This window comes from Octodon degus, unplaced genomic scaffold (genome assembly GCF_000260255.1).
Source record: "Octodon degus isolate 3935 unplaced genomic scaffold, OctDeg1.0 scaffold00033, whole genome shotgun sequence".
NCBI classification, from domain to species: domain Eukaryota; kingdom Metazoa; phylum Chordata; class Mammalia; order Rodentia; family Octodontidae; genus Octodon; species Octodon degus.
The window spans coordinates 8721179-8744899 of NW_004524609.1; the positions used below are offsets into that span (position 1 = coordinate 8721179).

Genomic DNA, 23721 nt, shown 5'->3' on the forward strand with positions numbered 1-23721 from the left:
TGTGCAAGCATGCCTGGCTTTGTATTGGCTTTTTAACTAAGTCCTATCCACCTATTTTCTTTCTTTCTTTCTTTCTTTCTTTCTTTCTTTCTTTCTTTCTTTCTTTCTTTTTTTTTTTTTTTTTTTTTTTCAACTATGATGTCTTCGTTGCACTTAAAAGAATTAATACTTTTGAAAAGTTCATCCACTATTGGGTTAAGGTAAAATTTTTTCATTAGTACCAAGTGATGTTGTCTATGTATTTTTTGTTACTATTTTCCCTGAATTGCCTCTCAGCCTTTTGGCTATGGTCATGTAGGAATAATTCTCCCTGAAAATCAAGAAGCCAGAACTGAGAGAGACAGTTGTTTCTGTTCTGGAAAAAGGAGGCATCCACGGAAAATTTAAGGTCTTCGACCTGTGGTCAGAAATCTGGCATCAGTTTGCATTTCTCAAGTAGATACAAGGCTTGTAAAAAATGAACATCTTTAGGAGCGTTAGCAGGTCAGGGCCCTTGACTGGAATGACTGGAAGAGTTAGATCCTTTTGTTCTTGGGGACTGGAGGTCTCTTTCTCTTCCCTTGTATATATTCCAGTCTGAAGGTCAGGGAGATAGTTCATGAGGCTTAAACAATGCCCTGGCAAGCACAAGGTCCTGAGTTTGATCCCAGGTAGCAAAAATAAATAAATGAGCTTCCGGTTGGTTCTACTAATGGTGACACTGTATGTTTGTAGGATATTTCTAATGAGGCATCATCAGTTAATGACATAGTAGCTTCTCTGGAAGGTTGTATTTGCCACTGGGACAGGCTTTGCTTCAGGCAGAAATACTCAGTAGAAATAAATGGTTTTCCAGTTTGTTTCCTTCTATGTCCTACAGCTGTACCAGTTTTGTTGTAGTTGCTATTTCTTCAAAATACCATTGGTGTCCCTTACTGTGGGCTCCACATCTGTAGACCCAACCAGCAGTGGATCAAGATATTTGAAAAAGAATTATCTTGAATATGTACCAGGTGTTCTTTTCATCATTAAACAGTATAGCATCACAAGTATTTCTGCTGCATTTGCATTGTGTTGCATATGCATGCTAGAAGTGACTTGATTTAAAGTTTATGGGGTGATAGTGCATAAATTATGTGCAAATGCAAGGTCGTATTATGTGCCTTTTGAGAGTCTGTGGATTTTGCTCTCTGCAGAGGAGGGACAATTTCTGGAAATAAAACCCAGGGATACACAGGGCTGACTGTAGTCAGTGTAGTCCAACGTGCTCCTAAAGAGAGGTTGCTGGCTTTTTCCCCTTAAGACTTCAAATAAACAGCAAAGTCTTTAATACTGTGAATTCTTTGCCCTGAGCAGGTATAGTACAGGAAACCACACTTTGTTTTTGCCTTGGAAATACATTCCCAAACATTTCCCCACTCTCTAAAAGAAAATTATTGTTTTCTTCTTACCAGGGGCTATTCAGAACATCAGATGACCATAGTCTTTCTAATTTTAAATTTGGTACTATCAAGTGGGATCCAACAATATGATGGTTATTTAACATGTTTAAAACTTACAGTAGAAGACACATTGCTGTTGGTCACCTTCATACACACCCCCCACTCCAAACACACTTATCCCATTGCTCGTGCCCCTTTCTGAAGCAGTTCTGAAAGTCCTCTTTCGTGAGTGTCTTTAGTTGCATTGTTCTAGCTGCCTTGATGCCTGAATCAATTAAAAACATTTCATGGTCATGTTGACTTTGAGTAAGAGTCGGATGCCACCCAGTGCCAGATCCAGTCACTGCAAGGTGGATGAGGATGCTCTGTAGTGTTTTCATTTGACAGAAAGTGCTGTAAGTATTTAATCAATGAAATCAATAAAATTTAATGCTTACATTTGAAAAACAATTACAGTAAAAGACACATTGCCATGAATCCTCAGAAGACTCAAAATATGTCTCCCTGCGTTGGATGTACTTATCCTTTCACTGTTTGGCAGGATGTCCTTTATTGTAATAATAATTATATTTATTTATTCACTGTATCTTTCAGTCCCCCTTGTAGTGCTGACTTGTGGAAGGTACTAGTGGCTGTGAATTTTTGCCTTGTGCGCAGGATGGCGCTCCTTGAAGCCCCGGCCTCATTGGCAGACTCATCCATGCGTTTCTTGTGCTTTCTCATTCAGCGGATCCGGGCCACTGTGAATAGCCAGGAGCAGAAAAGGCTGTTGATGGACTTGGATGTCTCCATGAGAACAGTAGACTGTCCATTCACTGTCACATTCTATGGTGCCCTTTTCCGGGAGGTAGGTGACCCTCTGGCGCAGAGCCCAAGGAGAACAATAACCGAAGGCTTGCTCTTTGGAGATAATTGCACTCATTGATCGATTCCTTTGCGATCTCCAAGGAAAGCTATGTATTTCCTTGCAAAACTCATGAGATAGTTCTTCAGGATGGGTGACGGGGTATTCTGTCTCTCTTTTCCAACCTCTTTATTGATCCTTGAACTGATTGATCTCCAGGGAGATGTATGGATCTGCATGGAGCTCATGGATACCTCCCTAGATAAATTCTACAAACAAGTCATTGACAAAGGCCAAACAATTCCAGAGGATATCCTAGGGAAGATAGCAGTTTCTGTGAGTATATGATGTGTCTACAAGGAAAATGTGGGGATTCTTGCTGTCATGTCTGTGCATCCCTAGTAAGAAGAGATGCTCTTTGCATTGTATCTACTGTCCAGCATATAACTGTTGAACAGAAGAGTACACTGTGGGGTGGATGTATAAGTACCATTTTCTCCTGAGCCCTGTGTGGTGGATGCTTCCACTGACTTGTTTGGATAGATTCTACCTTAATGTGTTTAAGCAGTTCACTCATCTTCAATGACTGCATTCCCAGCATCTGTAGTCTGATGTCAATTCTGCATTTCAATTTTGATTTGTAGATTTTTTCAAATAATTTCTTAAGACTAACAGGCATAACAGAAACCAAGAGAAATAAAATAAGAAGGACTGCTAGCTTCATGTCTCCTGAGGTTCAGGAGAGCGAAGAGAAAAATAATTCTTGAGGCCAAACAGAAACAAGACAGATGAACAGGACATCGTCTCTGCTCTAAGATATTGTCCTCTCTGATGGGTGGAGATGAGTTTGGGCAACTTCCAGTGTTATCTACCTGGATAAGAACCTCAACTCTGAAAAAATACCTTACCATGTGGCCTTAAACTTGGGATAAGAAACCTGAATATACGTCACATTCAATTTCTTTTCAGTGATGGCAGTGAATAAATCTACTTTTTTTTTTTTCCTTACAGATTGTAAAAGCGTTAGAACACTTACACAGTAAGCTCTCTGTCATTCATCGGGGTAAGCACCCATGGTTGCAGCTTTTTATAAGTTAATTTCTTTGGCCCAGAGACTCCCTTCCTCACCTTCCCTCCCCTGCATAGACGGAAATGGAAATATTGGAAATAGATGGAAATGAGCCAAGTGCGAGAACTCAGGGGCTTTCCTTTGGGACTGAGTAGCAACTACATAAAGAGCTGTGTTAACATTGCTATAGTAAAAAAAAAAAAAAATCTGAGATAATCAACTTTTAAAGAAGAAAGGCTTATTCTCACAGTTTTGTCAGGTTCAGTCCATGGTCCATTGGCCCTGCTGCTTTTGGGCCTGTGGGACTAGGAGCGCATGGCAGAGGAAGCCTGTTCACCTAATCACAGGGGATGCCAGACAGAGGGAGAGACCAGGATCCCCCAGTTGCCCTGAAGGACAGGCTTTCAGTGACCTAATATGCTTGCTTGGCCCCACATCTGAATGTTTCCATCACATCCCCGGCGCGCCAAGCTGCCTTTGTGGTACACTTAAGATTTAAACTGGCCAGGCCTGCTGGTGCAGGCCTGTAATTCCAGCACTCTGGGAAGCTGAGGCAGGAGCAGCATAACTCTGAGCCCAGTCTGAGCAGCGTAATGACTTGGCGAGTCCCTATCACACACAAACAAACATCAAAAATATGGCTGGGTTTGTAGCTCCATGCCCTGAGTACACACACACACACACACACACACACACACACACACAGCTCCAAAGTGTAGCTCTTCTTTATCTTGGCTGAGGACATAAGAAGAAATGGGCTTTATATGACCTAACCTAACTTCAATATAAAATGCTTGTTACCAAACACAGCAGTGGGTTGATACTGATGGTTTTAGAGGCTATAATAAAAATACATCTTGAGTTGGCCGTCATCCAGGAGCTTGTTAGAAGAGCATAATCCTTAAATAAATCAAAGCTACATTTTAACAAGATCCCCGGGTGATTCTTTCGAACATTGAAGTGTGGAGAACTTTCGAATGAGGCAAAGCCCTTTGCTACTGCAGGAAGCTGCAGAGAACAATTTGCTGTCTCCTTTTCCCCTCCACCCCTTTCTTATTCTTGGTCTGTTATCTGTTCATCCACTCCTTCATCCTCCTGTAAGTCCATTAATTCCTCCAACCAGGCATCTCTTATCATCACTTTTAAATAATTTTGAATATAGTGTCTTAATAGATGTCCAGTGATGTTATCTAAGAAAATTGTTCTTATTAGAATTTTATAGGGCCAGGGAGATAGCTCAGTAGGATATGCATTTGCCTGGCAAGCACAAGGTCCTGAGTTCAATCCCTGGTACTGGAAAAAAAAAAAAAAAACTATAGGGATTCTTTATAGGGAAATAAGAGAGATATATAAAAACTATGAAAAAAAATACCCTTAGAAATATGAAAGTACTGGGACCAGGGAGATAGCTCAGTAGAATAAGTGCTTGCCTAGCAAGCAAAGGGTCCTGAGTTCAATCCCCGGTACCAAAAAAAAAAAAAAAAAAAAGAGAAAGAAGAAAGTACTGGGGCTGGTCAAATAGCTCAGTGGATTAAAGCGCCTACTTAGGTAGATGCAGGGGCTGATGTTTCAATCCCTAGGCCTGCCATGCCAGCCCTGCCCCCAGGGCCTGCTGAGACAGCAATTGAGACTGGGCGTGGTGGCACTTGCCTGTAATCCCAGCTCTTGGGAGGATGTAAACAGGCGGGTCACTAGGAGTCTGATCTAGTAGTGGGACCCTGACTACCTGTAGGCCCTTCCCTAAATTCCAAAAAAAAAAAAAAAAAAAAAAAGAAATATGAAAGTACCAAATGTGGAAGTAGTGTAGAGAGAATACAAAATAAAGAATCAAATATACTCAGAGATCATAGCCAGGAAAAGCTTTGTAGAAGAGATCCACTGGCCAATGCTTTGAGGCAACTAATACAAAGTGTTGATTTCTAGTAGGTTGTTGTGTTGTGGGTAATTCTCATTTTTTTTTTTTAGTCTGGATGTAGTGTAAAATGCCTTGTGCATTATATGTAGGATTATCAATATTAGTTGGTCATAAGAAACATTGGAGAAATGAGTGGGTGGGAGATGAGGTTAGGAAAGCGAGACGGAGTGTAATGGATGAAAAGAATATGAAATTCTTACCGATGTGCAACTTATTTAAAAAAAGATTTATTTGGAAGTATGAAACATTGAATTCTTGAAGAATAGATGGCATGCATGCAAATCAGCAAGATAACAGTTGTAACAAGAAGTTTAAGAGAAAATCTTTAAAGGATGATTTGTGGAGCTCTTAGGTTAGCTTTTATCTTCTTACCCCATGTCTTTGAAAAGACTGTTACAAAGGGAAAACACAATCTGTAATTCCACTATCCAGAGATGATGGTGCTGTATCTTTTGGGGCACGTGGGTAGCTGGGTGCCATCATTTGAGTCCTCATGGTTGTTCTAAAATCTGCATATTAATGCCCCTTCTTCTATGACCTGCTTTATGGTCTTGTGTCCTTGTGTTTATATATAATACATTACATCATGGTAACTGCTGATGTCTCTCTGGTAGAGGCTGGCATTAAAGCTTGCTGTTTTGATGCCTTTTGATTCTTCTTTTGTTTCTCTCCCTCTCTTTTTCTCTTGGTCCCTTTTTAAAAAATGTATTTTGTGCAGGGTCTTACTACACAGCTTGAATTGTAGTGATCCTCTTGTTTTCAAGCTTCCCAGCCCTGGTATTACAAGGCATGTGCCACCATGCCTGGTCTCCTGTGGCTGACTCAGTGTGCCCCATGGGCAGAGCCAGCATGGCATGTGGTGCGGGGATCGAACTCCAGTCTCTGCACTTGCCTAAGCAGGTGTTTAGTCCACTGAGCTACCTTGCCGGCCCTTCCTCTTCCATCACTTACTTCCACATTAAATAGGCAATAAATGGGTCATCATTTTGAAGTGGGCATATAACTCAATAAAGTCATCCTATGTATTTGGTAGCCACGAAGGTGATTGCATGGGTAGAGAACACAGTGCTTTTCATTTGAAGATTCACAGTCCCACGGGGTGCAGAGAAAACACAAAGGAGAAAATTTCAGTTGAAAGCAGTAGGCAGTAAGTAACTGGGAATCAAAGAGCTTGGTTGCTTCGCACAGGGCAGCTTGGGGAAAGCGAGGTGCAGGACACATGGAGCTCTCAGGCCCTCTGGTGGCAGAGAAGTGGACCTACAGAGCAGGCTGGAATGACAGGACCCCGGTTGGACTTCCTTTCAGATGTCAAGCCCTCGAATGTGCTGATTAATACCCTGGGCCAAGTGAAGATGTGTGATTTTGGAATCAGCGGCTACCTGGTGGACTCTGTTGCTAAAACGATTGATGCAGGTTGCAAACCATACATGGCCGTGAGTACAGCAGCCGGGGTGGCTTCTCAGAGGCAGCTGCCTTTTAAGCCCGGGTGGGAAAGAAGCAGTAGACAGGTGCAGGTGGAAAGTTGGAGTGTGCCTAAGACTTCAGAAAATACTCCGCAGCACCTTGTACTCTTATGTATTTCCTGCCTGAGATCCGTAGACTCTTGGTTCATGTATTTTTTTTTTTTTTTGTTTTGTTTTGTTCCTTTGGGTTGATATACATATATAGCTTATAAGTAACAGAATTTTAGTTCTTTGGGGTTTAGGAAGCTGGGAAGGCCAAGGTCAACCCTGGACAGATTCAGTGCCTCGTGTTGAGGGCTCATTTCTCTAGGTTCTTACATAGTTCATTCTTGTTGCGTCACATGTGGTGGGAGGGTAGGACATCTCTCTAGGGACTCTTTTATAAAGTCAGTCACCCTGTTCCAAAGGGCTGCACCCTGCTCACTGGATAAAGACTCCACTTCTGATTATGGCCATATAGTGATTAGATTTCCATATGTGGAGTTTGGGTGTTGGAAACATTCATAGCATATGTTTTTAACAATTTTTAAAGAGTTTTATTATGTACTTGGGACAGAGTCTCACTATACAGCTCGGACTCGTGGTGATCCCTCTGTTTTCAGCCTCTCCCCAGTGCTGGGATTACAGCCCTGTGCCACCACGCCCAGTCTCGATCTTGGTGGCGGCTCAGTGCACCCCGGGGCAGGACCAGCAGAACATATGATGCTGAGGAATCGAACCCCAGTCCCTGAGCTTGCCTGAGCAGGCACTTAGTCCACTAGACTATCTCGCCAACCCAGAATATGTGCTTTTAAAAAAACTCAAGCAAAAGGGATATTTTGCTTGAAAATATACCTAAGAGTAAAGCACACTGCTGTGCCGGCCCTGCCCGCATGGCACGCTGAGACAGCTATTGAGACTGGGCATGGTGGCGCACGCCTGTAATCCCAGCTCTTGGGAGGCTGAAATCAGGTGGATCACTATGAGTCCAGTCTAGTAGTGAGACCCTGAACACCCTGCAGACCCTCCCCTAAAAAATACAAGCAACAACAACGAAGCATGAAGCCTGCATAACTTCTCTACCCTGAGTTGCAAGTGAGCGTTAGTCAAGGGAGAAAAGTAAACAGAGTGTAAATTACCTACGCAAGGTGGTTGAGTTAGACCCCAGGGAACCTCACAGCTCTGAAGATTCATTGTCATTAGCAGAGACCTTGGGGACTTGCAGCTTGCAACACATTTTATTTGGAAATGGATTTTCATGTTTGGAAAGGAAAAGCTTCCTATCGATGTTTAGCTGAAAGCCACGCTGTTCCAGGACTATCAGATGGTAGCCTAGTAACAACCTTTCAGGTCGTTTTTACCAGGCTTGGACTGTTGGTGTTTTTATCAAGGATAATTTTAGATAGCTAGAGTAGCTTTATAAGGTGCATATTCTTGCTTCTTCACCACAGAATTAAAATTTGTGGTGAATGGAACTCAAGCCTTTACTGTCCCTAACAGAAGATGATCCTAGAAGACAAAGAACAACCCTCAGGGTAATGCTGCTATTTATTGTAGCTATATTGTCTTTTTGGCCCGAGAGGCATGTTAGCAGATGAAAACACCTCACTTGGCAGCTGGTAATGTCCCCAACCTCGGCCTTTATGGAGCTCCAAATGTCATCTCCATTGTGTCTCCATTTCCTCAGTTGTCTGTCTCCTTTCCAGCCTGAAAGAATAAACCCAGAGCTCAACCAGAAGGGATACAGCGTGAAGTCGGACATCTGGAGTCTGGGCATCACGATGGTAGAGTATGAGAATCCTATCGGGGGCTTGGGGACATAGCTCAGTGGAATAAGCGCTTGCCTGGCAAGCACAGGTTCCTGAGTTCAATCCCCAGTACCGAAAAAAAAAAAAAATCCTATTGCCCCTGAGGTTCTAACCATGCAGCTAGAATATGGTGGGCTTTGGGACCAAAGAACAAATGTCCCCCATGCTGATAGTCTTGGGAATCCCTTCCTGCCTGAGATGGCAGCTGATGTTTGAGTGAGCATTATTTTCTGTATGAATAGTAGAAACGTTGAATTTGAATTGGGAAAACCAGCGTTGCTTTTCCTCCCCTTCTGCTCACTGCTGATGTGCCCTTAAGTAGCAGGTCTAGTCCCATGGATTATCTGACGGCCCTAATCTAGGGGGAGCTCCTGTCCGAAGTGCCAGCATAAGGTAGACCATGTGTACCCAACAATGCCTCTTTTGGTTTTGACCCGTTATACACACATCCCTTCCGAGAGGGTCTGTCTAAATGCTTTATACTTTAGATTAAGTTGTTCTAGTGAATACAAGACGCTTAAGCGGTCCCAGAGTGCTCATGTGCCCGAAGGGGTGGCGTTGTCCAGGGCGCACCGTGTGTTTCCCGGGATGTTTTTATTATGGAAGTCTTGGATGCCGAGGTAAAGTATATCCTAGAGATAGGATAAAAAAATAGGATGATTTCCTTAGGCACTGCTTCCACAGGTATATGACTAGTGATTCCTACTTTTTTTTAAAAAAAATGTCTTTTTAATCTTTTATTTATTTATTTGGTACAGGGTCTCGCTGTGCAGCTGGGCCTCCTAGTGGTCCGCCTGTTTTAGCCTCCCCAGTGCTGGGATTACAGGCCTGCGGCACCACGCCCAGTTTTGCTAGCCAGCTCGGGGCTCCCAGGGTTCCAGGGCCAGCCATGGCATGTGGTTGTGGGGATCAAACCTGGGTCCTTGCGCTTGCCAGGCAGGCGCCTAGACCATTGAACTGTGTCCCCAGCCCTCCAGTGATTCCTAATTCTGATGATCATAAATTTCATTGTATTACTAGGATCTGGAATTTATTTATTTATTTATTTATTTATTTATTTATTTATTTATTTATTTATATATGTATTTTTGGCAGCCTCAGCCCACCCTGAGGGCGGGGCTGGGGCGGCATGTGGTGCTGGGGATGCAATCGAGGTTCCCTGCATCTGCCTAAGCTTGCCCATCAGGCGCTTTAGACTGCTGAGCTATCTCGCCAGCCTGGATCTAGAAATTCTGCCGTAGTTCTGTCTCCTTCTCAGGCACAGCAGCGGACTGTGTCACTTCATGTCCCTGTCCGGAAAACACGTGTCCTGTGACAGCCAGGTGGCCTTCGCTCAAGCCCTGGGCTACGTTGCCTCCCAATTTTCCATCTCGGCGAGTGGCCCGCAGGGGGCAGCAGAGGCACATCTCTGCAAGCATCAGGCTCGGAGTTCTTTCTCAGGCCAACCTGTTCAAACCTGGCTGCCGTGCATCCTGCGTGAAGCGGGATCCCGTTGGCTGGCGGTTTTTTTATGAAGGAGCACGCTGGGTTTCAGTGAGGGGATGGGTTTCAGATAGGTTTTAATGACTATCTTTAGTAAGATAATATTTAAAATCCACTAGCAGTAGCCGTTTGGGGAAAATGTCTAGACGATGGTTCTTTTGTGTCCTCGCGTAACACAGGGACGTCAGCTTTGTACTTCCCCCTGGTTCTTCTAGAATGAGACAGGCGCAGCTGACTGTGGAAGTCAGCCTTGTTTAAAACGTTGCTTGCACGGGCCGGCCAGGTAGCTCAGCGGATTAAGCTGCCTGCTTAGGCAGACTCGGGGGCAAGCTGAGAGGGCGATTGAGACTGGGCGTGGTGGCACGCGCCTGTAATCCCAGCGTTTAGGAGGCTGAAAACAGGAGGATCGCTACGAGTCCGATCTGTGTAGTGAGACCCTGTACTAAATACATGATTAATTTTAATTAATTAAAATGTCGCTTGCGCGTCTCTCCCGTCCAGATTGAGCTGGCCATCCTTCGGTTTCCCTACGATTCCTGGGGGACGCCCTTCCAGCAGCTCAAGCAGGTGGTGGAGGAGCCGTCGCCACAACTCCCGGCAGACAAGTTCTCCGCAGAGTTCGTCGACTTTACCTCACAGTGGTAAGACGGCGCCCTGTCCCGTGCCCACGTGCCAAGGGAGGGGATGCATGCGCTTGCGTTCCCTCCGCGGGGCCTCACCCATGACGCAAGCGCTCATTCATCCTGAGAGCGGTTACAGCCCGCGCCGTGATGGCAGGGGGTGTGACCGTAGTGTCACCGTCTCTGGGGTCCAAGTCATGGAGGGGCATTGCCCAAATTGGTTACTAGCATACAGTGATGCGACAAGGCAATCTCTCCAGGGATGGAGGTGCGTGCAGGGTATTTGGGGAGCTCAGGAAAGGCATCAAGATAGACTTCTCTGGTGTCGTCCCCACAAAAAGGAATCAGGGGAGGAAAGCTTTTCAAAACAGAAATCCCCATCCTTGGGGAAAAGACCTAGAGGATTTCTCTGGGTGAGAAGCGGGCGAGGAGATCAAGAATGCGAGTTAGGTGCCAGAAACCCTTGCAAGACCTTGGCGTCTCCAGAGCACTTGAGGACTGCAGATGCTCCTGCCCAAGGGGGCATCATAGGCAATGACAGGGACTGGGAAGAGAGTGTCTGGAGTAGGCAGCGATTCACAGACACAGTGAGGTGGTTGACTTTGGTTTTTGAGAGTTGCTAGGGTGCTGCCCAAGTGTGGCAGCACACCTCCTAATCTTGGTACTTGGGAGGCTGAGGTGGGAGGTGTGCTGTGAGTTTGAGGCCAGCCTGGGCTACATAAGTGAGTCCTAGGCCAGCCTGCACTGCATAGTGAGACCCTGTCTCAAAAGAAAAGAAAAAGGAATCCCAAAGCTCCTCAAGGACGGTTGACGAGAGTGTGGGGTTTCCCCAACAATGAGGTAGCATCTGACCGCATTGGGGTCACGAGGGTTGGCATATCTGGTAGCGGTGACTGTTGCAAGCACTGGTGGAAAGAGATGCCAAGTGTGAGTCACAAAATGGGCTGAGCTATTTCATCTGGGTGTCCTGCAAGACTCCCTCACTACTGGGAGGAAGGAGGAGTCAGAGCTGGAGCCGGCCCCGCTGTGTGCTCGGAGGGCAGCCGCTCTGGCTGCTCACGGCTTTGGAAGGGCTTGGGGCTCCAAAGGCTTCTCGGCACACGAAGCGGCTATGGTGCCACCTACCTGTGGGCGTAGAGCTCTTTGGCCTGCACACACTCTGGATGTATTTTCTGAATATAGTTTGGATGGACAATGTTTTCTGAATGCAGCTTGGATGGACAAGTGGTCCACCCCTGGCTAGGACCTGCACTCTGCTGCTAGGACGCGGATTCCACCTGGACTTTTTTATTTGTCTTGAGCTCCTTCTCAGCCCTGGTGCTTTTTCCTAGTGAATTAGAGTGCTGTCCCACCGTGAGGTTTTGTTGGTGTTTGCTTGTTTTGTTTTGGGCCGAATGGCCAGTGAGAAGCTATGGCGATAAGCTTTACTGCAGTGTTACTGAGTGTCTCTAAAATACACATCTCCTGGGATCTTGAGTTGTGTCCCCTGCATCTGTTTTACATCTGCTGTGCTGAAGTGGGTCCCTGACTTCCTTGGCTGCTGGACTCCAGGACTCCCATTTTGGTTGTTGCGTAATTCAACACCTTTTGTCTTACATGCTGATGTTTCAAGGCCACATAGGCAAAGGGGGAGAAGTCATCTTGGAAACTTCCGACCAGCAGTTCTCAGGAGGGGTGGCAACTGGGAAGGATCTCACTGAGGCGGTCTCTTCTAGGTGTCTTCCTCTCTGTGTCTTCCTTCCTCCTCCCGCTTGTCTTGTTTCCCTCTTCCAAGAGCTCTGAGTCTTTCAAGATACTTCAGTAAAATTTTTTGAGAAAGGGAAGTTTCTTATCGTGAATCACAGGTTTAATCCAAGTCCAGTGTTCTCAGATCTGGCTGCTCCTTGTAAATCTCCAGCATCCCTGCAAACATGCTGTTCCTGAGGAGACCTCTCACCCTCACTCCCGAGAGATTTCAATGCAACTGGTTCAAGCAGAGGCCAGAACTTCACTGGTTTTCAAATCTTCTCAAGTCCTCCTACTATACTCCTAGAGCTCTCTTAACATGCCTCCTGAGAGCGCAGGTCTAGACAGAAGAGCGACAGATCTGATGCTGACTGTTCAGGATGCCTCTGATCTTCTGCAGTTTGTTTCAAAAAATTTATTCAATTACTCTATTTTTTTTCCAATACATTTTTCACTTACTTGAAATTTTGCCTAAGTATCAGAGCCTTGAAATATTTTACAAGAATTGTAAAAATGCAGACATCGGAGCTAGGGGAGAAGTAGAACACCCGAATAGCGTGTGCAAGGCCCTGGATTGAGTTCCTTCCACAAAAACAAACAAACAAATACCACAAAATGAAAACAACAACCTTTGAGAAGAAAAGAACAATTTTTTGAGCTAGGGTTTCCATGTAGTTCTGGCCACCTTGCACTCAGTATGAAGCCCGGGCTGCTCTCAAATTCACAAGTGACCCTCCTGCCTCAGGCTCCTGAGTGCTGGGATTACAGGTGTGTGTCACCATGCCTGGCCTAGCTCTATTTATTTATTTATTTATTTATTTATTTATTTATTTATATTTTAGGGAAGGGTCTACAGGGTGTTAAGGGTCTCACTACTAGATTGGATTCAGAGTGATCTGCCTGTTTACAGCCTCCCAAGAGCTGGGATTACAGGCGTGCGCCACCACGCACAGTCTCAGTTGCTGTCCCAATGCCCCCGGGGACGGGGCCAGCACAGCAGGCCCAGGGATCGAACTCCTGGCCCCTGTGCCTGCTTGCAGGTGCTTTAATCCACTGAGCTATTTGGCTGGCCCTCCTTTTAGTGTATGCATTGTGCGTAGAAATCCCAGATTCTGTTATCACTCCTTCTATAGAGCCCACACTATGCCTACTGTCCTGCTTTCAGATGCACTGTGGCTTCACACTGTCCCTCTAGGATCTCCACCTTTTCTCAGTTTTAGCCCAGCTACTAGAGTTCACTTATTTAAATATCTGAGCAGTGGAATGTGTTTTAGTCTCTGTCTTTGTTGTGATGTCATTCCCGCATTCAGGAAGTCTGTTTATCTTGCTTATAGGGTTTATTAAAAATGACTTCAGGAATCAAGGGACTGGTGAGATGGCTCAGCGGAATAAGGGCTTCCTTGGCAAGCGCAAGGGTCTGAGTTCAATCCCTGGTTCTACCCAAAAAAAAAAAAAAAAAAAGACTTCAGTGGCATAAAGGCCTGCCTAGCTGGTACAAGGTCCCAAGTTCAGTCCCTGGCACTACAAAACAACAACAACAACAACAACAACAACAACAAAAAACAACAACAATGCCCCCAAACCAATTTATCAAATACAAAAAAAAAAAAAAAAAAAAAAAAAGCTTAAAAAAATGACTTCAGCTTAGGCACCATTAAAGGCTATAGTTTTATTCAAACTTTCCGTATTATCACTGGTAGAATCTGATACTTGACATTGTCAGTTTTATACCTGAGTGAGTCACTTCTTTTGGGCTGGGAACTGGAAATAAGCAGAGGAAGATCACTTCTGAATTTTGTACGTTCTCCTTCTGATCCTTGGTTGGACTCCAGGAAGGGCAGCCTCCCTTGTTTCGGGGCCCAGAACAAGAACGATTTTGCCTGCCATAAATCACCAATATCTTTTCTTTGATAACCCTTTGGGATGTGCATTAAACTCTTAGGTGCTGTTGGCTTATCCTGAAGCCAACTAGGCTGAAGGTTGCACTTTTATTTTTATTTGTTTTTACAAATAAATAAAAGAATTAATAAATAAATTTTAAAAAAGGGCCAGCCAAATAGCTCAGCAGATTAAAGCACCTGCAAGCAGATGCAAGGGCCTGCTGAGGTCCAATCCCTGCCGGGCTGGCTCCGCCCCCAGGGGTGCACTGAGACAGCAATTGAGACTGAGTATGGGGTGCACACCTGTAATCCCAGCTCTTGGGAGGCTGTAAACAGGCAGTTCACTATGCGTCCAATCTAATAGTGAGACCCCCAACACCCTGTAGACTCTTTCCTAAAATTTAAAAAAATAAATAAATAAATGTATACTTTTTTGTTTTTTAGATCTTATGACTGACTTGGGTCTATATTGACACAGTTTCATTTTTCATATACATTGACACATGGGTACCTACCTCCCATCCTGGAGCAGTCTAGTTCGAGTCTTCATCTCACTACTGAAAGCTTTGAATTTGGTCTAGCATGTAGTGGAAAGAAGGAAAAAGTGGTCGTGACCAAAGAACGCTTGCTCACTGATGAAGAGCAGCGTATCCCAGAAGCTCTTTATTCGCTACTTTTTCCCACTGCCCTTTTTGAGACGTGACCTCAATATAGGGTGAATGTTAAAAATGCATTACAGGAAAGGACACATGGAGAAGAACCCCCTCATTTTGAGCACCAGCTTGCCGCTGTTCTTGGCATTTTCTGAAGTGGTTCCGGGCCTCTCCTGCATGTCTTCACTTGGGCTATCATGGCTGCTTCAGCGATTTCAAACCTTTAACTTTCATGGTCATTTTGACATCAGGGAAGGGGCAGAAATAATAGGGCACCACATCTGATGCATAAGGACGCAGTGTAATGTTTTTTTTGCCAGTTTATTTTCCTTCACGACACGTGACAGGAGCATTCTCCATAGTTTTGATCACACCTCTAGAAGACATTCTTGAAAGAGGGCTCCACACCTGCTCCACAAAGTGACAAGATTGGATGCACGCTGGGGAGAATCTTGAGGAGAATTGACGGTCCTGCATCTTTAACTGTGACAAAGTTTTAAGAATTTACACCTTCGTGTTATATTTCGGTTTCGCCTTGTCCAAAACTACAATGTTGAGATGCATTTTTAGACAGAGCCCCGCTTTGGATGATTTTCTGTGTCTTGCTTCATGACGCAGGCTAAGATCTTTCAGGAATCCTCCCAATGCCCTAGTTGTTGGTGATAAGTGGGGAAAGAGAGCTGCAGTTTTAGAAAGTGAAATACTTAGTATCAAGGTTTGCAGTACACATACCTATGTACTTATCTGCTGCTCTGTCTGTAGGCTTAGAGGAAGGACGCGTGCACAGGCAGGCAAGCTGCTGGGGGTTTGTGCTTCTCTGTGGAACCCGTCCCCTGGGAGTGCTTGTCAGTGTCGCTGAGCACCGCTCTCTGCTTGGGAGTCTCTGTCCTCTGGTGGTGCAGTACTGGCTGCTTTCTCTTAGGCGGCAGGAAGTCATGGCATTAAACACTCACAGACTTCACTGTCCCCTCACAGCCAAGGGTGGCTTCAGAGCACAGACTCTCATCTCTCTTGCTGCTCCATTTCTTTTGCGGAAATATCAGAGAAACATCTTTCTGGAAAAAGGAGAGCATCGCCTATGTTTATTCTCACGAAGGTGAAGATGCAGGAAACAATGACTCCTCATAAGCCCATTCTTGTTGTGTTCATTTCCAAATAAGACTATGAGTGATACTTTTTCTTCCCTATCTTGTGTAGTTTTCTTAGCATTGAGATTTTAAAGAATTCCTAATACGGGTCGTGTTGGCCACACACAGAGATCTTATTTGGGGCTTCATAAATCCTATAGTCCGTCCTGAGAAGGATTAACAAGTGAGATTATTAAAAAATAAAAGGGAATCTTGACAAGCTCAAGCTTCTTCCTATAGGTAAACCAAAGAAAGTCCCTGTAAATCAACTGCCCCCTGCTAAAATAGCCAGACTGGATTTTCTTTTCCTCCAGGCCTAATGCAGAGACGGAGTGCCCAGCTGCCCAGCCTGCTGGCGTAGGAGAGAGTGTTGGCGTCCTCTCCAGATGTCGATACTGTCTGACTCAGAGGAACTAGTATAAAACAGAGGCAGTCAAATACAGCCTCTTGTTTGTTCTTGAAGGACAGTAAAAAAGAGACACTGTATATTTACTTAGCTTTAGACAAATGTGTGGCTTGCGGTGCCCACTGTATTTTTATTCCATGGATGCAGCCAACAGCCCTTCTTGGAAACCATCGGGGGAATTCAAACAGGCAGAAATCCTCTGGTCAGTGCAAGCTTGAAGCTAGCAATTCTCAAAAGACAGCACAGAGCTGTGCTTTAGTGTCAGCTGTGGTCAGAAGTGTGTGTTGTGGTGTTTGGAAGAAGAATTAGAGCAGTTAGCTAATTGCACACTTGAAAATGACAAGCCACTTGAAAATTCAAAGCTCTGACTTACAGCCAAAAGGAAGTTGGTGTTGCTTTGAACTCTGCCATTGTTATTTTATACTGAATTTTAGGCACTTCCTATTAAACATGCAAAAGTTGCTTTTTTTCCCCCCCACCTCCAACCTTATCCTGGGTGTTTTGCTTTTCTTAGGACATGCTTTGAAGTTTTTTTATTTTGAAACATAGGGAGACTGGTTATATCAATTATATTAATTCAATAAGCAGCCTTGTTTTGCTGTGTAAATATTTTTCATCAATACTTAGTAGTAGAGCTTGGGGTGAACTTTGAGCCTTCTCCCGAGAGGCCATAAATCAAGAAGTAGCTTAGTTGCTGGCAGTCTCTGTAGCTTCCAGAATCTTAACCATTTCATTATGGATCAACGTGGGTATTTTCATCTTATTTTTAAAATACAGATTTAGAAGAAAGTTGTGGAAATATTTTTTTGTGAACCATGAAAAGATAAAGCAATCTGCAGGGAAGAATCAACTTTTCCTTAGAAATGGACACTTCTGCCTGCTAGAAAGCATCATTTTCTGTGTACTGAATACCACGCGAAACATCAGTATTACAAAGACCCTGGTTAGCAAATGAGGCCGCAGGTCTAACATCTGAGGCTAACCCTTGTCTTTGACATGGAATCATCCCTCTGTCTTACAGTTGACGGAGAAGCATGCCGGAGTGCACAGTGCACGCATGTTAGATTAAAGGCAGTTGTCCAAATTGAAGCACCCACAGTCAACCCCTTGACTGCCGAGTGTGCATTTCATGTTGTCTTTGTGTTCCTTGTTATGGTCTTAGTGGGTTAAGTTGTTCAACTGATGAACATTTTCTGGGTTTTGATTGACTCTGAGCAATAGCTGAAAATGGAGGCCTTTTCACGTTCTGTGTGCATTTATTTACACTCGGATCAATGTGCCAAGCAGCAGTGCTGAAGGGTCATACTTCTTCCTCTGTGCTTCTTGCTGGGTGAACTGGCTCCTGGATTAAGAAAAAGTCTTGATTTTAGGGATGAAGGTAGAAAGGAGGAAGTTGGGGTGGGGGGGGGGAAGATGGAGTGATGGACATGTGCTGAAGTAACAGGGGAAGCAGCTTTTCTTTGAAGTGAATCTATCTCAGAGAAGGGAACAGGAGGCAAGAACACACCTCAGGGTTCTTTAACCTCTATCCTAATGACATTTGGGATTAAATTATTTCTTTCTGGGGAGGACCACCCGCTGTCTAAATGGAGGCTTAGCAAAATCCTTGACCTCTGCCGGTAGATCTTACATGCCAGGCATACCTATCTCTAGTCATACAACGGAGAATGCCTCTAGGCATTATACAGGGTTGCCTGGGGAGATTCACCTTCAACCAAACACTCGGGTGCAGAGCCATAGGTGGGAATTACAAGATCACATTCATTTCACTCAATCACACATTCCCATATGAGCCTGCCGTTGACACGCGCTAATTCCTCTATCTAATACACTCTTATTTTTATCCTCAGTGGAGATGAAACTTCCTCTCATAGGTTGTCTGGTCACTGAGGTCCCTAGGTCCTAGGTCTGCCCTCAATTCCAGGTTGAGCCTTCTGTCCTCACACCTACCTGTCACCCTGTCTCAGGTTCCTTGGCTTCTTCTACCCACAGCGTTACGTGGAATAAACTGGTAGGCGCCTTTTAAGTTGTTTTGGTTCAAAAATCTTTGTTTCTTTTGTTTCTTCCATTTCATTTTGTTTGAAACCATAGGTTCTCAAAGTCTCTCAATGACTTCTCTCTCTTATGTCTCTGTACTTTGCCCCCCTTATTCTGATCAGCTTATGTAGGGGGAGCAGAGTCCATGTCACACATAGAAAGTCTCATTTCTTCAAAATGACCCATTAGCATAAATTCCAGTAAATCCTAATGATCAGTCACATTTTGGTTCCTTCAACTCCAGGCAAAGTTCTTTTCCATTCATGTATAATTTTGGTCCCATGGTGCTGGAGACTACATGTTGCCTTTCAAATCATAGTTTAAAAAATCATCTTTCCAACTCCAAATAAACTATTTTTTTCTTTTTTCCATTTTAAGGCTGGGATGGATAGAAGATAGGGTGGGTTGATGACAGGGGTCATGGTTTGGTCTCTTTAGCTTGGCAGGTTATTTTGCCATTTCCTCTGGTATCAAATATTATCAAATGTATGCATGGACAAAGAGCTAAGTGACCAGAGTCTTTCTGACAGTAGAGCATGACCGCAAAGTATTTCTAGGAAGAGTAATTGCTGAGTCACTGACTGGGTAGGCTTTCTCTTTTATCACTAAAATGTAGTAAACAAATTGTTACCTTAGAAGCTTCATGGGCTTATTTTTTCTATCTCAGGCAGGCTTGCTTAGGAATATAACAGTAATTTACACATTCAAGATAACTACAAGCAAGAAGAACCAAGTAGGTGAAGACAGTGAAGTGATAAAAAATGTATTATAAGAAGTACTTGCTAGTTTCTTTGCCAGTGGAGGTGGAATTAAGAGCTGCCTTGAAGGAAAGTAGATATATGTTTGAAAATAGAGTGGCTGTACATCAGAAAAGACATGGTAAAGTATCAAATGTTAGCAAGCACATGCACACCATTATTTTCTTATTATATTATGCCCAGATTGATTTACAATATAATTTATAATAGAAAAGGAAAGCCACGACAGGAAGCCTATGTTTTCATTACTTTTTAAAAATCTGGTTATGGTCAGTCTTTCGTAGGTATTAATATCCTAGTTTAGTGAGAAATGGTTTCTAGATGTAATTGTATTACTTTTTTTTTTTTTCCTTTTAAGCTTGAAGAAGAATTCCAAAGAACGGCCTACGTATCCTGAGCTTATGGTGAGTGTCAGCAGTGTTAACGTGCTCATAGTCATAGCTAGTGGAGCAACTAAGACCTACATTATGATGAAATGACCATATTGGGAAGAGTTGGTTCATGGAGACATAAATGATAGAAACTGGACTTAGGAAGTAAGTTAAGAGGACTCCAATCATCATGCGTTATGCTTGGAGTAATAGAAGACATTTCTGGGGGCTGATAAACCTATGGCTGTGGAGACCAAATGATGTCTATACAATTTATAGTTTTCAATTTAAAAGATCGTGGGAGTCACAATTTGCTAATGTAATGTAAAAGAAAGCCTGATTTAAGAGGTTGTATAATAAAAGAAATGTAAATGCTTTGTGATTTATCATTTTTAGGTAAAATACCTAGAATTAATTAGATAGATTTCTCAGTGGGTGACCAGAAAAGAATCATTTTTTTTCTGCTTTTGTGTTTCACTTTTATGAAGCTAAAATCTAACAGGAAGCATTAATAACATGAACTCTATGACCTCGACCTTCAGAGTTTACTGTTTGCTCTATCAGTGAAAATGGGAATGAGAAAAAAAAAAGAAGTGTGATTTTCCGTAGTGTTTCTAATTGTGGTAACTAATATTCTAGGCTATTTACAAATGATATTGCTAGTGCAGAGGGCAAGGACCTTAAATGGACTGTGGTTTGCTTTAAGCAAACTGTGTACTGAACGTGGGATAAACACACTTTGATAAGGGAGAATTAGACAGTTGAGATGATGAATTTGTATGAAACCCTCCCTAAATTTGTTTCAGTGATCAGTCTTTTTCAGTAGAGGAAGGAAAGTTACGTTTCTTTGCTTTTTTTTTTTTTTTTTAAGATAACTATTTATTTATTTATTTGTAGTACTGGGAATCAAACTCACAGCCTCATGCTGGCCAGGCAGGCACCATGCTGCTGAGTTGTATCCCTGGCCCTGAAAGTTAAATTCCTGTGTAATCTCAATGACAGAAGAGCAAACACTGATACCTTTTTATTTTTATTGTTACTGGAGCATGGTTAGGTTGCAAGGGAAATGCTAACACCCACCCCATCCAACCCACAATTAATAATAATATCATTAATTAATAATAATATCACCCAGCTTGGACTTGTAGAGATCCTCCTGGCTTAGCCTCTCCAGTGCTGGGATTACAGATGTGTGCCACCATGCTTGGTTTCAGGGTTGGTGCAGTGCACCCAAGTTTCTGGGGCCGGCGTGGTACTGGGGACCAAACTCTGGTCCTTGTGCCTGCCAGGCAGTTGGACCACTGAGCTATCTCCCCAGCCTTGAGGTGTGCTTCTTTACAAACAGCTCACGGCATGTTTCAGAGGGACAGGTTGCTGGTATCTGTTAACAAGCTGTGTGGTGAAGAGGTAAGACACAGAAGAGCATAGCCTAGAAAGGCCAGGTAGGAAGAGTTGTGGAATATTGATGAGCCACACATGTGATCCTTGCAAGCAGTCACGTGGCCTGTCCATTCTTGTGGCCAAGGTTTGTTTTAGGTCTGGACCACTCTCCAGCTTGGTGAATTTGAATGGAGGCCCCAGTCGTCTGCTTGGGCCACCATTATCCCCTTTGCAAAAGCAGTGCCCACTGCTCAGCCCTCAACTGCTGCACTCACAGGAGACCTATAGTTAAGGAAGAAAGACAAATCAGTAATCCCGGAGAGTAGCTTCACATATTGTATGCTTGGGTTGAATATTTCCTCTTGATTATTTTAAAAAAACTACCCAGGCATAGCCAAGGCTTTCCGAGTCTTGGCTATCTCTTGTTGCTGGGCTTTTGCAATCCTCAGGGCAGTGATGGTGAACCTTTTAGAGCTTTCTGCGATGCAAACAGCTTGTACTTCATGCTTACCATAGCTTCGCCATCACTGTCCTATAGTATTTTAAGATTAACTTCACACAAAGTTAAATCAGCACAGAGTGATTCCTGTAGTATCCTCAGTGGTCAGCAATTCTATTGTGGAGTCTCTTAGTTTTACAATTAATTTCAGAGAAAAGAGTGTTTTCTGACTATGTCTGGCTGTTAAAAATACAAGGGCTGGCCAGATAGCTCAGTGGATTAAAGCACCTACTTAGATAGGCTCAGGGACCGGGGTTCGATCCCCGGTGTGCCATACGCTGGAATGGTGACTGAGACTGGGCGTGGTGGCACCCGCCTGTAATCCCAGCACTTGGGAGGCTGAAAACAGGAGGATCATTAGAGTCTGATTAGTCACTATACTAGTCTCATTACTAGTGTAGTGAGACCCTGTATACCCTGTACTAAATACATAAAAAAATAAAATAAATAACAATAAAAATGCAAATTTTTTTTTGTTTCAAGGGATCTCATCAGAAATTTCACTACAACACACTTGACGGAAAAAAAAATATGCATTGGAGACTATTTCTATTATAGTCTAGCATTCTGATTTTTTTGATATATATATATATATATATATATATATATATGTTGTTTTAAAGAAGAAAAAACAATCAAAACAATACAGAATTTCAAAATAAGATGGTAGAAAATTAACAATGGCTATTATAGTGCTTATTGTTATCTCAAAGTAGCTGGTCAGATAAGCAGATATAGCAGGCATACAAAATTGATCAGACAACATCAGCACTAATTGTTCCTTTCAATGAATTAATAGAAATTAGTAGTACCATTATCTTAGCTATCTTGTGTGTGTATATACATATATTTTTCCCCTCCTCCTTTTCTCCTTCCCCTGTCCTAATTGTTCTTTCCTTTTGAGCAGTTTCTTTCCCTTTCACGATATGTTTTGCATCTTTTAGAGTCTACTTACTCTTTTAGTTTCTTACATTAGGGAGATAGTATGTTTACATATGAAAGTCTGATTTGTTTCATGAGTCTGGTCTCTATTTGAATCTATTTACTTGTAAAATCCTGAAGTTTATCTTTCTTTATAGCTTATAAAGAAAGATTTTTATGCATTGCATGAAAATAATGTATCTTTTAAAAAACATTTAGTTTAAAGAGAATAAAAGAAAATCCCAATAAGATGATACAGAATTTCAACTCAAGATGAGAGGACATTGACAGCGATGGTTATACACTGCATATTGTTATTTTCATTATCCGTTCCTTGATTGATGGACACTTATGTTGCTTCAAAATTTATCTATTACAAAAAAGACAGCATTTCTCATGAATGGCACTAGAAAAACTGGCTTTCCACATGCCAAAGGCTAAAACTACCCTCTTGTCTGTCATCATGAACTAAATTAAAGTCAAAATGGATCAAAGATCTAAATATTAAAACATGAACACTAAATCTACTGGAGTAAAGAGTAGGTAGAAATCTTGAAGAAGTGGGGTGGGCAGAGAGCTCATGAACAAAATCCAAACTACACAGGAAATACTTTAAAGAATTAACACCTGGGATCTCATCTTAATAAAAAGTTTTTAGATAGCAAAAGAAATTAAAAAAAATGAACTGGGTAAAAGTTTTAAATCAAGTGTCCCTCAGATAAAGGGACATATAAATGCTCTCTCTAGAACATATGAAAATTGAAAAGAATCAGGCCCTAAAACTCAAAGACCTAATCCAGAAATGGGCATCTGAGATGAATATATACTTCTCAGATAAAGAAATATAAATGGCAAGGAAATATATGAAAAATTTTTCAACATCTCTGGTCATTCAAGAAAGAAATGCAAATTAAACAACACTGAGATTTCATCTCATCCCAGAAAAAAACGCTATCATCGTATATGTTAATCCTATAAAATCAAGACTGTGTGGGCTTTCCCTTCTCTCTCTGATGGTGTTAGTCTTTGTAGTACTGAAAATGGGCCTGCCTTTTAAGATCCTAAGTATTCCCTGTTTCCCTGAGCATTGAGATTCTCTAATGAAAATATGAGCTCAAACATCCTAAATTCAATATTGGCAAACATGTGCCGAGAAGCTATTGTTTAAATTTTAGAAGTTTTCCAAAAGGTAGGAAGGAAAACAATTCTTTTCTTTCTGATGAAGTGCAGTACAATTAAGGCTCCATCTCAGACAGGTAGCTCTTCTAGAAATCCCAGAGAATGTTTTCTCTCCCTTGGATTGAAGGACATGAGTGCTTAGGATGGTCTTCTTTGCTTGTTCTCTAAAAATTCTTCAGGTAAG

At 42.9% G+C, this 23721-nt stretch overlaps 1 protein-coding gene across 9 annotated transcripts in view; it reads left to right on the top strand.

The window, feature by feature from the left end:
* The window catches only part of Map2k6 (mitogen-activated protein kinase kinase 6), a 123224-nt gene that overhangs the window by 93783 nt on the left and 5720 nt on the right, over positions 1–23721 (top strand). For all 9 annotated transcript variants that reach the window (XM_004630055.3, XM_023714023.1, XM_023714019.1 and 6 more), the window contains 7 exons: positions 2149–2268; positions 2485–2601; positions 3277–3328; positions 6555–6682; positions 8398–8475; positions 10483–10622; positions 19546–19591. In XM_004630055.3, the coding sequence (XP_004630112.1) occupies positions 2149–2268; positions 2485–2601; positions 3277–3328; positions 6555–6682; positions 8398–8475; positions 10483–10622; positions 19546–19591 (681 nt within the window). The remainder of the gene's footprint in view (positions 1–2148; positions 2269–2484; positions 2602–3276; positions 3329–6554; positions 6683–8397; positions 8476–10482; positions 10623–19545; positions 19592–23721) is intronic.